Here is a 14,257-nt window from a genome sequence, read left to right as displayed (position 1 = left end):
CAATCATTTTAATTTTGACATATGGTCTCAGATCAAAACACTTCCCATGCAATGCATCTCCATAATAGTATAAAATAGAATTATGTAAATCTATTGGGAGCACTACAGTAACCAATATGATAAACAGGCATGTAAAACATACATCTGCATAAAATAGTGAAAACAAAAAAAAAAACAACACAAAAAAAAATAATCAACACAATTGTGACAACTTCAATACATCATCTTTAATTTGACAGCTTAACACTGGAGCAAGAATTAACAGACTTGATTATATATATATATATGTCGGAAACAAGTTTTTCTGGTATCTAATTCGACTAGAGGTTTTTTTTTTTTCTTTTTCCTCAGAATACTGTAGGAAATAGACAGAAGAATACAAATGAAACAATGGATTAAATGTTATTAAGCAATTTGTTCAATATTCTGTTTCTTTAATATGTAATATTGTTTTGTTTTGTTTTTACTTCCAGAATTGGCACAAAAATTTTGTGCAATATTGACTACCATGATATAGCATTGATCTGTTCAGATGATGGAATCATCTTTTAGACAGTAATACCTGCAGTCAAGATATATACACAATGGAATGGAGCTGGCAAAAAGAAAATAGCTTGGTCAGCTGTGAACTTCCAACAACTCCTATCACAGGCGCAATACACCAGCTGATATTTGGTGAAATGGGAAGATCTACAAGTTAAACCTTTTCATTTTCCTCATCATTCCCGCCTCAAAGTATGCACTAGAGAAAGATGTGGCAAAGTGATATGTAAAAACATGAGGCGGTGGTGATGATGATGAAACAGAGTGCATTGTTCGGCTAAGAAGTAACGATCACAGCTGAATTTCATGGAGACTGTCTCCAACTTCCTGAATACTCCTACAACTGAAAAGTTATGTTCCATAACCTTTAAGCAGTGTAAGACGAGAGAGAGAAAAAAACAGAGGAGGTGGGGAGAGAAAGGAGGAGACATTCAAGATAGAACTCATTGTTATTGTCACACATATACATAATTTTTTTTGTTGATTTCTTTGCTAGCAAAATCTTTAACTTAATTGAGCGATTGTCTCATTTACTGGAGATCTTCAGAGCGAATGATTGGTCAGAAAAAGGGTAGAGTTGAATGATTAATGAAGTGGTCAGCAATGAAGAAACATTCATTGGTTTTGAACGGAACCAGACAGCAGGGTTTGGCCAGCAATATTTCCATAGTAGAAAATTGTTTGTACTCTATGTACTCAGTCTTCCAAAATCTAAGACTTAAAATTCAAAGCAGACGCACATTTTACAAATACTATTGATACATAACTACACACCCTTTATTATTATTTTTTTTTTTTTTTTTTTACTTAAGTATAAAAACCCAGATTTATAGCATTAGTGATTATTATAAGTGAAGCAGTTTCAGTAAGATAATCAAAACCAAGTTTGGATTAGATTAGCTGGGAAGTTATTACTGCATCACAATCCCCTCTTCAACCCTTCCTTCCAAAAAATAAAATCACAAAATATGTATATTAAATAATTTAATGTGCAAATGGTATTTTCACCCAGCCAGGAGGATTTAAGTTTCTATATTATTAATTCACTTCAGCAAATTAGATTCTGTAATTAAAAGTCCTTACTGTGGTAGCAAGAGAGAGAAGAGAGAGATGGAATACTAGAGTATTTAACAAACAAAACTTTCCAGCAGCTGGAGAGTAAAGAGTGCTATATATATATATATATATACACACACACAGACACACATAAATTAACACACACACATGCGCATGCACACACCATGTTTCTGACATGGGATTGCAAGACTTGAGAAGTACCCGATTTTTCATGCTAGCATTGGTTGGATAAGTCTTCAAATCTAGACATTTGATTGATTTGTTTAAGCAGATATTTCAAGTATATTTTTCGGCTATGCAATTAAAGTGATGTGTCTTATGTATGGGTGAATTATATCCTAAACAAGTATTGAATACTGCCTTCAAAATAACACTGTACAGAGAAACTAGTCATGATGAACACACACACAATCAATCATAATTATTATCTTCACCATTACCATCAACAACAGAAAATTATTTTTTCCAATGATTTTTCAAACAGTTTACTTCATAAGATATTGCTGTGTACCTACTGTGTGTCATTTCAGTTACAGTAGACTGTTTATATGTTACTCCTCAAAAAAGTAAACATGGAGTGCTGTAAGATCATGCTAGACAAGCATTTATCATCAGTTAGAAATAATACTCTCACTAACACTTACACATATTAGTAATTTCAGCTAAGCAAATTTTGCAATTTGTGTTTCTTTCACATCTACTTTCCTATACTAGAAAATGCAAGAGAGGAAAATACTGTTTTGTTTGTTTGGCAAACTTGGATATTTGTATAAGAATCATGGATGCCTTTTGTGGTCACTAATCAGCCAACAATGAAGCTAGGTTGATATCTAGTTTATCACAAAGGCAAACTCAGACAGGAAAGGGCAGAATATAGTTGCTGTTAACAGAATACAGCAGGCTGTCAGCAGCAACTTATCTTTACAGTTACAACTTATAAAATGACTGATGCATTTATACATCTAAAAAACAAAAACAAAAAAATTACTCTACCAATGAATAGCATGATTTTCATTGTTGTTTGAGTTTAATAATATCACAGTGACATATTTCAACTAGCTCTTTATTATCTGGTCATTTTCTGACTCTTTGTATCAATATTGATAACAAAATATCTTACTTTTTATTTGTATTGATGAAAAAGTACAGCAACTGGACTTAGTGACTAATACCAGCTGATAGGCAGCATCAGAGTACACAATTTAGACAAAAGACACAAAAACAGTATATATATATATATATATATCTATATATATATATATATATATATATATATATATATATATATATATATATAGTGCAAAGGATTATGAAGAAATATGACTGACCTACTGCTACACAGAATTCTGGTGCTATTTTGATCATAATAGACAACCCAGTTTTGCTTTAAATATATAAAAGAACTTAATGCTGACATTTAAACCACTTTAAACTCTTATTTGATCTGTTAATATATTTTGAAATTGTATATTATGCTAGACCTTCTACTACTATCAATTACAGAGTGACAATTCATTGATCAACATCTTCAATAATCTAGTGAGCCAACAAGCAAAGTCTCTCTAATAATCTCTCACAGTGAAGAATCCTTAACATTCACATTACATTGTCCCCCCATCCCTTTTTTTTTTTTTTTTTTTTTTTTTTTTTTGACAGTGGAATAAAGAAGAGACATGAGATTAAATACTGAAATATATGCCAGATTGTCACTAACTTAGAGAATAGTATACTTGATATAACGGTAAAAGAAGACGGAGATGAATTATGTAGCACAGCAACTTAACATAAGCAAAGGATGTTGACAGACTGAAGGGTAAGCCAAATAGCTTCATGATCTTATATTATGATGGAATGTTAGTGCAAAGACATTTACGTTTTGAGCAAAATATTTGAAGATTGTTTAGAAACAGAATGAAATTTTCCAGCAGATCTTTTACAGGTGGACAAAATGAAAATCAAACAAAACAACACATAAGATTGACAGGGACTATAGATATTAGTTTACAAAATGGAATATAGATGTTAGTTTTCAAAATGGAATAAAGATATCAGTTTTCAGAAAGCCTTTGTTATTAAATTAATAAATTTGCAAAGAAAAAAATTTGCTCAAGATGTAATTTAGACAAACTACACAGCTGCGTTTTTATATTTTCTATTGTTAATTATGATTCCTCAGTAGAGAAAATGACAAGTAGGCTAGCAAACTATGAGGTAGAGTTATGTAATAAAAGCCTACTGAATCAATATAATCTCCAATTTCTCAGTTCCTCAACAGACTGCAAAAGGATAACTCATGGAAGAAATAGTTCTAATACATAGAAAGAATGAAAAAAAAGAAAAGAGTGAATCCAAATCTATCATGCTAATAATTTTTAGCGATGCTGCCAGAAATGATGAAACATCAAACATTCCCTCTCTTAGCTGCTTGTGAAACGTACAGGTTACAATTTGGTTTAATGGCAGTGCACACAAAGGTTGGTGTCTCAAATTGTACCTGCAGACATATTGCAACAGATAAAAATATACAAGACCTGCATAATTTATATTTATATGTTAATAATCTAGATGTAGGCATGTTAGAGCAGGAGGCTAATAAAAACTGCTTGAAAGACATTAGTGGAGCTAAGACAACAGCATGGTTTTTAACTAAGTATGACTAGATGCACTGAATTTCTATGATAGTGGAAGGGACTTTAAAGTTTTCTTCTCTAGATTAGATTACTTCCAAAAGCCACAAAAGTATAAACATGAGTAGTTCATTTCAGATGGTTTTAGGCACCATAGGACTGACAAAAAGACATACGATGTTGTGCAGATTTGTGCCATACAGGATGTTAAGAGTTAAATCTTAATTCATTGAAATACATTCTTCTATTTTTTGTGAATTGCTAACAAATGCCACTAGATTTTTGTTTTCTTTATCTAGCTTAGAGGAAATTTTCAGTTCATTAAGAATCTATTTTCATGCATCATTCAGTACAGCCACACTTACATAATAAGTAAAAGCCTCTATTTATTAAGTAGGTTCATATTGTCTATTCTTCAGAGACTGTCACTGTCTTTAAGAAAGATAAAATTTTCCTCTTAAGCATGACAATCAAATTAATTTAATCAATTCTTAATTTAATGAAATTATCTCACCTCTTCAAATACAAGTAGGTTTTTGTTTAAAATTTCACTTTATTAAAAACTTTTGAGTGTATTTCATTCAGCAAATTCATTCAAATCTCATTTATATTTCCAATATTGACACAGTGATAGAAGAAGCAGATCAATGGTGCTAATTAAGTAAAATCAGTGAATTGATTATGTAGTTGTACTTGTTTAGCAAATCACTTGATCTGATATCAGATGTTTAAACTAAAACTAACTGTGGAACAATCATACCAGCCATTTAAAACTATTTATGGTTATATTCATTTTTGGTCTTTTTTGTGATAATCTTTGGTATATTTTGTTATCATAATGTACTATAAAGCATCACAAATTGGTCACTAAAGCAATTCCATTGCATGGCTTATTGTAATAAATCATTATAACAATAGATATGCTACTGGTAAACTTCTTACAAGAGAGTGTTACATTTGATAAAGCAATTAACTAGAAAAGATAAACAACAGACTATGGCTATATAGTTAAGTTCACTTAGCTACCACATAGTTCCAGATTTGATCCCACTGTGCAGCACTTTGGGGAAGTTAAGCAGTCTTGAGAATTATATTTTAGTAGAAGAGTAACTGTGCAGAATGCATATACAAAAATCATCAGATGTACATATATACATACACACTTTATTTGTGAATCAACAAAGCTATCAATGGTTTCATGTGGAAAGGGTATCAACAATTTTTCAAGCTGTCCTTTAAAAACACTGATAATTGTCTCCATCCAAAAATGGAGACGATTACCAGTATTTTGAAATGGATTGCTTGAAGAAATGTGGATACCCTTTCCACATGAAACTATTGGTAGCTTTGTTAATCCACAAATAATGAATGCACCAAATGCAGTGTTGAATACTGAGTATTACTGTTCAATAATATTGTGTTTGAGTGTGTGCATGTGTGTGTGTACACACACACTGGCATGGGATGGTCAATCAAAATCAGCACGTTGAACAAAATCACCATGTGGTATTTAGTCACTTTTTGCTAAGGTTGATTTTATCTTTCATCCCTTACATCATCAATAAAATAAGTGTCAAATAAAGTACTAGGTTTGATACAAGCAACTAAAACTCTAGGAGGTGGAGCCAGAGCATGAATCAATAAAAGAAAAAGGAAGTTGATATTTACAATAGCAACTAAGATATAAATGAAATTAGAAAACAGATCAAAGATGACATAAATTCTTGTAAAGGAAAGGCGAAATAAAAAGCTTTTGACAAAGAAATTATAGCTTCGCAAAAGAATGTGCTATGAATGGGAAGATTATAATGTAGAGAAGTTCTTGTTTTGCAGCTACTGATAATTCAAATAATTCTTTCACATTAATATTCACAAAAACCTTTTAGTGTCAGCTGTTGCAGATATGTTACTGTCAGGTTTGCAGAGAGATCTCATTTGATGATAGACTGCTATCATTATCACAGAAACACTATTTGATGACACTGGCAATCCACTAGGAACATTGCACAGCCTAGAGCCATTGAATTAGAGCTTGAATTACAGTTCAAATTCTTGTCATACCTGGATACCTGGCTACTGTCTTTCATCTTCAGTAAGGAGAGGGAGAGATTGTAGCAAAAAATATACCTGATCAGTTGTCAGCAGAATTACAACAGCTTTTAAGGTATTGCAAGAAAAGAGAAATATATGGAAGATTTGTAGCGCCTGAGTGTCTTAAAGATGAAAAATATTGATTTCTGACATAGATACAAAATATAACTTTGATGAATAGGGATTTTCAATGACAGCTGTGTACTTCCTCTAAATCTGAGTTTTAAGATAATGTCCCTTTACAGTATGCTAAATATATTGTAATGAGGTATAAGAACACTGAAAGGAACAATAAGAGAAGAATTTAAATTCATATTCAGCATGTAAAATAGCAGCTGTAGACAATATTAAGACAATATAAGTATTAGATGCCAAGGAATAATGGAAGGAGAGACAATATGATGGTAATTGTGAATTAAAAATTGACTAGTTCACACATTTATTACCTTCATTTTTCTGGGTTTAAACTTGACTTAAAAAATAGCCACTTAATTGATAATAATGATGATAATGATGATCATGATGATATCAGTGTTTATTCACTGCATTAATTACCTTCAGCTGCCAGTGAAAATAAGTGACTAAGAGAAACAAGAGTAGTAAATGCATAATTTAGCCAATGTCCTTGCAACTTGAAAAAGCATTTTGATTTTTGATGACTGACTCCAAAATCAAGTTCATATGAAGTGAAAATAGTTATAAAATAAATGGTTTCTAATGTAACTTCACTAAACTAATCCCAGCATAAATGATTTCAGATTTCCTCCAAGGAAAGACACATAAATGCTAAGGCTTTTTACATTCTTAATAGTAGGTAAAAAAAAACCAACAAAGGAAAAAAATTGGATCAGAACAGAGATATTTCTGGTAGTGAGAAATGAAATAATCTATTAAAAACAAAGAAAAGTGGTTTCATGACATTCAAGATGAGAATAATTCAATTTAAGGAGACAAAACTTTTACTTAAATCCTGATTCCTGACAAATATAAACGTATAAAAAGAAGCTAAAATATGAAAACAAAAAAAAAAACTCTGCTCAGATTACATTTCAAATTGAGAGGAATAACTGAACCATATCCACACACCAATTTCTAGAGCAAGAGACACTACTTAAAATCTAACAAAACGACTGCCTGCTATAAAGTATTTCACATGATACTGTTTTGAACAATGCAAACTTTTTTCTTCAAATATCTGAGTCACAATTTATATTGTGGTTGGGGCCATAAGAATAAAATCAAATGTACCTACTAAAGAGATTACATACACACACACACACACACACACACTATGTATGCTTGCATATGAAGGAGTTAGCCCACCATAAACCATAAAATATATCTGCTTTGAAAATTCAACCATAATCTTGGATTTCCTCTTTAGTTGAGATAATTTTAAATTAACAAGAATCACATATGAATCTGAAAATATTGATCAATGTGTGCGTGTGTGCGTGCGTGCGTGCACGCACACAACAACTGATATATGAGAGATAAATTATTAAAAGGCTATCATCACTTTACTCCAATTTTAGCTAGTTTCACTTTAACCATGATAGCTTAGGGATGGGAAACTAACCATGTGTGTATATGTAATGTCAACATCCAAATATTTAAATGAGGCAGTAATAGAAGAATATGGAATGGGCAAGGAGTACTTGCCTCCCTTGGTTATCACAATTTTTTCACCCACTTATTCTGTATATATGAATGAGAGCACACAGAATTAGATGAGCTAGGAGGAAGTGGTGGCTGGATTAACAATTGTGCTTCATCCTCCGACTGCAAATGCTTTCATTTTAAGTTCCATGTAAAAGTCCAGAGTTATAATGAAGTTTATCAAAAACAAACATCTGTCCCTCTTCAGTCAGCGGAAGGCTAGCTACACAACATCAACACATTTCTAATTGAAGTTATGCAGTGTAAATGTAAATGCAATAAAAAAATAACATATAAGATACAGTTGCTGGATTTTGAGATAACAAACAGTTCTATGCAAACAATTGACAACTATAGTGCAAGATACTGGAAAGTGTAAAGAGATTGTTTTTTTAAAGATGACATGTAGGAAGTTCCTCAAAAGTAAACCCCCACCCACAAAAATAAGAAAAACATTGAGGACGCCATATAGTTCAATCACACTTCAAACAACTATGGCTAAGACAGACAGAAATGGGTAGTGTTTTTGTGGAAGATCAGATTGATAGTTGAGTGCAGTAATGGAAAAATGACCAAGTCATTGACTCAATATTACTTTTCTTCGAATGACATTCAAGTCAAAGTTGGTGGTGGGTGAAAGAAATAGAATGTGTGTGGGTGTGAAAGAGGAGGGAGAGAGAAACAATTGGCTACAAGCATTAAAATTGGAAACAACAGAGTAATCTTAAGTGCATTGATAGCATAAATTAACAAACATCTGTAAACAAAGGACTAGTATCAGAGGTCTAATCCTGACACGTTTCCTACAGGGACAGCTGATTCAAGCCGCAACTTTCCTCTTGATTTGATGGATTCCTGCAAAAAGTAAAAACATAATTAAATTTCATTACACAAAATTAGGCAAATTCTTTTATTTTTAGAATTAATGAAATCATTTTTAGTAATGTATGTAATGTATTCAGGTTTTTAAACAACAAAAAGTTGTTCTGAATGGTTTAGACAACTATTGATTGTTACATCATATTTGCAGACATCTGCGAGACAGATTTTCTGCTCAAATAACAAAACAATCATCTTGCATGCTTTTGCTATTGAATTTTAACAGGCCCACATAAACAAATTTTTCATTGAACATTTCGTGTAAGTTAACCATACAACTAGTTATAGTATATAACAGAAAAGTTATTATACAACTGGAATGATACTCTTAAATATTATACAAGATAGTTACAATATATTTCATGCCAACGGCTCCAAACAGATATACTGATTTAGATCCAAAAGTAGCCACTCATTTAACTGGAAGAATTCTATTAAATAGCTATTAGTTACCAATAAAGGTCAAGCATAATTAACTATATAATACATGGATGTCAATGAGTCTTTTGTAGTTGTAGTAAGTTAACAGCTACATAATAAACATCTATGTACCAATTAAACATAAATCCACAGCAGTTGCCAACTATCAATGTACCAACCAAAATTAAAACTGTATTACAAAACTGCCTCACAAACAAAACTCGTTTTAATACACAGATATATACACACATATACAGACATGTAGATACACAAATGTATGTAGATCTGTATGTGTGCACGTATATGCACACACACACTAAAAGTTGGTAGATTCAACAGTATTGTAGCTAAGATGTATTAGTGAAGTTGATGATATGGGAATGTCGTGGGGGGAGTGGTGATATTGGAATGTCATGAGAATGATATCCTATGGAGTTTCTACTGATGCCATTTGATTGAGCAGGGCCATCTACCTGAAGGGATTTGTGATTTTTCTGCCTTCCTACTTATTAAGACTTTAGTTTTTGCAAGACTGACTCTAAGGCTCTTCAATTCTAAACCTTGCTTCCACACCTGAAACTTCTAGTTCTGATAGTGACTCAGCTATTAGAGCAAGGTCATCAGCATACAGGAGCTCCCAGGGGCATCCTGTTTTGAATTCCTCCATTATTGCCTGGAGGACTATGATGAATAAGAGGGGCCTGAGGATCCTTGGTGGACCCCTACCCGGATTTCTTCACTATATTCATTGCCAACCCTCACCTTACTGACAGCATCCCTGTACATGGCTTGCACAGCTCTCACTAACCACTCATCTATCCCTAGTTTCTGCATTGACCACTTGATAAGGGATCGGGGGACTCTGTCAATTACATCAAACAACCAGATATTTCGAGAATTGCAAAATACTGACCCTCTGTAATTTAATCTTGCGCATTTCTTCTCTGAGTTTCTCTAACACTGCTGTATTGGGTTTGTTGGACTTGGCCTGAGACTGTAATTCAGTAATGCTCTGCTCTTCTTCCTGAAAGAGAATAATGCAGAAAAAAATCCTTTAGGAAACTAAAGTGTTGACAGAATGAAATAATAAATACAAGACAACTCAGTCTTCTGACAGGTTATTATTCCAGAGAGGAATCCTAAATGGGAGTCTATACAATATCAAAACAAGACAGCTATGGAAATACTTTATAATTCTCTTATAATTCATTTTGCTGAATCCGATTTTTTAAAAATGAAATTATAGACATAATTTGAAAAATACAATTTTTCATAAGTAACAAGAGTCTGATAATGAAATATATACTTTGTAAATGTTGTCTCTGCAATTTCTTTTACTAATAAATCTGAAAGAATTTTATTAATTAGAATATGTAATAAAATCGATTATAGTAAGTGGCATACAGCTGAATGTTGTTTCCAACATCAATCATTTAACTTTGATATGAGAAGAGTGAAAATATTTTCATAAATGTAAGATGGGATAAGTGGTCATGAAATACCATTGGAATGGTTGAGACTAAGGAATATTATTGGGTTAATCAAAACCACGTGAGTGAATCTGATAAACATAAACTGAAAGAAGTGGTGTATGTGAGAGAGAGAGAGAGAGAGAGAGAGAGAGAGAGAGAGAGAGAGATTTCCAGTCTTCCATGAAAACATGCCCAGAAGACAAGGAGTTATTATCTTACTTGGAAACATTTGAAGGTTGATGACAGGAAGGGCATCCAGCCATAGAAAATCTATCTCAACAAATTATGTTTGACCCAAGAAAACAGAAAAATGGATGTTAAAAGAATGGGGATGATGGCATACCAATTTAGATCCTTTTAATTAACTAGCTCAGCCAAAGATAACTTGCTCCGGAGATCAATTTGATAACTAACAATGTACTCATGCTAAAACATAAACATTATATACCATCCAATTTTAGATATATGCAGTTGCCTATAAAAAAATAAAATTTGCTTGGCAAGCTTTTCTCATTTACAAAGTTTTTTTTTCTTCTAATCCTCAATACTTGTATATTTATTAGTCCTGCTGATAAATGAACAAGCATTTACAATAAGGAATAAAAGTGGTAGAAAAATAGCACTGATTCAAACTATCTAGTTGTCTAATTTTCTAAATAATTATAGTAAAAAGTTTTTTCTATTTACTGATATCTTAATTTATTTTATATTCTTAACTTACTAATTATTGCCATTAAATAATTACTATATAAAAATAGATGTTCAAATTAACTCTTCCTCTATTATTTGAAGTAGTCTATATTCAGTAACAGAAATGTTTAATTATTTATGGTACTCTTTAACATGCTATTTGTTGAGGGCAAACGGATGTAAATAGTTCAATTGACAGGAATTATGAGGCTGTCAGAGTTGATGCCAACAAAGTATGGCTTGTCTAGAAATGATTTCTTTCGTATGACAAAAAATATAAAACAATGAAGAATATGTATTTAATGGAATAACAAATAAAACTTGAAACATCAAGAAGGAAACATATCTTACTTTCTTTTCACGGATTATTTTGAATGAAATTCGACCATACAGCCGTAATAAAGAACCCCAACTGGTAATATGTGGATGGAGACGCTGGAAAAATATTTTTAAAATTTAGTATTCTTCTTTGTGATTAAATACGCATAAAATAACAAGTACATAGTACAAATAATTGTATTATAGTTTCCAAAGTCAACTGAATATATGAGGACTTGAATTTTACTATACACATAAAGCTACTTGCTCAAAAAGAACTAAAATATTAACCCTTCAGCATTTAAACTGGCCATATCCGGCCAAAATATTCTGTCTGTTTATGTTCAAACTGGCTTTTCACACCAACCCTATAATATAATTCTAAAAATTAATAGTTACCGTATCAAAATCTGATAGCTACAAGGTAATTCATAATTAATTCAAAACAATGTGAATAAAAAAGCATTACTTTTGATAGGATGTGAATGGTGAAGGGTTAATCCTTTTAAGAGGTATAAGTAAGAGTTGACAAGGTATAGAGATGTAGAAGTATTTATTTTGCATTAGAAATTTATACAATGAACATGTTCATAACAAGTTTATGAATTATCTTATATATAAAGTCGTATCAAATTTCATTAATGAAATAAACACAAACAATTTTTATCGTTCAGAAAAAGAAAAATTAAGTATAATTTCTAAATAAATTGTCAACACAGCAAAACATACCTGCAATATAGCTTGTGCAGCTTGTTGTTTTCCTTCTCTTTTATTTTTACACACAACCTGAAGGTAAAAATATACCAGGTAATTAAAGAGTTAAACAAAACAAAAATAAAATAAACACAATGCTACCACTAAGCCTAAATTATATTCCCTTACTGGTTTCATTTAGAGCAGTGGTTCTCAACCAGGGTCTATATGGCACAAGGGGGCCCAATAAGATTTTGTTGATAAAACTTATGTGCAATGAATCGATATTTCTACAACTCTTTTACTCTTTTACTTGTTTCAGTCATTTGACTGCGGCCATGCTGGAGCACCACCTTTAGTTGAACAAATCGACCCCAGAACTTATTCTTTGTAAGCCTAGTACCTATTCTATCGGTCTCTTTTTGCCAAACCGCTAAGTTACAGGAACGTAAACACACCACCATCGGATGTCAAGAGATGGTGGGGGGACAAACACAAACACACATATATATATATACATACATATATCCGACGGGCTTCTTTCAGTTTCCGTCTACCAAATCCACTCACAAGGTTTTGGTCGGCCCGAGGCTATAGTAGAAGACACTTGCCCAAGGTGCCACGCAGTGGGACTGAACCAAGAACCATGTGGTTGGTAAGCAGGCTACTTACCACACAGTCACTCCTGCGCCTATGCAAAATATTTTAATTTTTTATACAGTTCCTAATAATATTTAATTATAAAAATACAATAGGATATTTTTATATACAACAAATGGCTATGGAGGTCCATCATCATCATCATCATCATCATCATTATCATCGTTTAACGTCCGCTTTCCATGCTAGCATGGGTTGGACGATTTGACTGAGGACTGGTGAAACCAGATGGCAACACCAGGCTCCAGTCTGATTTGGCAGAGTTTCTACAGCTGGATGCCCTTCCTAACGCCAACCACTCAGAGAGTGTAGTGGGTGCTTTTACGTGTCACCCGCACGAAAACGGCCACGCTCGAAATGGTGTCTTTTATGTGCCACCCGCACAAGCCAGTCCAGGGGCACTGGCAACGATCTTGCTCGAAAATCCTACAGGAGCCAGTCAGGCGGTACTGGCAACGGCCACGCTCAAAATGGTGCATCTCATGTGCCACCCGCACAAGAACCAGTCCAGGGGCACTGACAACGATCTTACTTGGCTTGCCGGGTCTTCTCACGCACAGCACATTTCCAAAGGTCTCGGTCAGTAGTCATCGCCTCGGTGAGGCCCAATGTACGAAGGTCTTGCCTCACCACCTCAGCCCAGGTCTTCCTGGGCCTACCTCTTCCACGGGTTCCCTCAACTGTTAGGGTGTGGCACTTTTTCACGCAGCTATCCTCCTCCATTCTCACCACATGTCCATACCAGCGCAATCGTCTCTCTTGCACGCCACAACTGATACTTCTAATGTTCAGCTTTTCTCTCAAGATACTTACACTCTGACGGGTATTCACATTGACATTACACATCCAACGGAGCATACTGGCTTCATTCCTTGCGAGCTTACGTATGTCCTCAGCAGTTACAGCCCATGTTTCACTGCCATGTAGCATGGTTGTTCGTACGCATGCGTCATACAGTCTGCCTTTTACTCTGAGTGAGAGTCCCTTTGTCGCCAGCAGGGGTAAGAGCTCTCTAAACTTTGCCCAGGCTATTCTTATTCTAGCAGCTACACTTTCAGCGCACCCACCCCCACTACTAACTTGGTCGCCCAGATAGCGGAAGCTATCGACTACCTCTAGTTTTTCACC

General features: G+C 33.5%; 1 protein-coding gene across 5 annotated transcripts in view; it reads right to left on the bottom strand.

The window, feature by feature from the left end:
• Positions 1 to 5,039: 5,039 nt before the first annotated feature.
• Positions 5,040 to 14,257, bottom strand: part of LOC106876173 (microprocessor complex subunit DGCR8) — a 73,395-nt gene continuing 64,177 nt past the window's right edge. For all 5 annotated transcript variants that reach the window (XM_089354610.1, XM_089354628.1, XM_089354614.1 and 2 more), the window contains 4 exons: positions 12,506 to 12,562; positions 11,810 to 11,893; positions 10,210 to 10,320; positions 5,040 to 8,852 (listed from right to left, as the gene is read on the bottom strand). In XM_089354610.1, the coding sequence (XP_089210736.1) occupies positions 8,775 to 8,852; positions 10,210 to 10,320; positions 11,810 to 11,893; positions 12,506 to 12,562 (330 nt within the window). In that variant the 3' untranslated portion in view covers positions 5,040 to 8,774. The remainder of the gene's footprint in view (positions 8,853 to 10,209; positions 10,321 to 11,809; positions 11,894 to 12,505; positions 12,563 to 14,257) is intronic.

This window comes from Octopus bimaculoides, chromosome 1 (genome assembly GCF_046866305.1).
Source record: "Octopus bimaculoides isolate indiv1 chromosome 1, ASM4686630v1, whole genome shotgun sequence".
Classification (NCBI taxonomy): Eukaryota; Metazoa; Mollusca; class Cephalopoda; order Octopoda; family Octopodidae; genus Octopus; species Octopus bimaculoides.
This window is presented reverse-complemented; position numbering and strand designations above follow the sequence as displayed.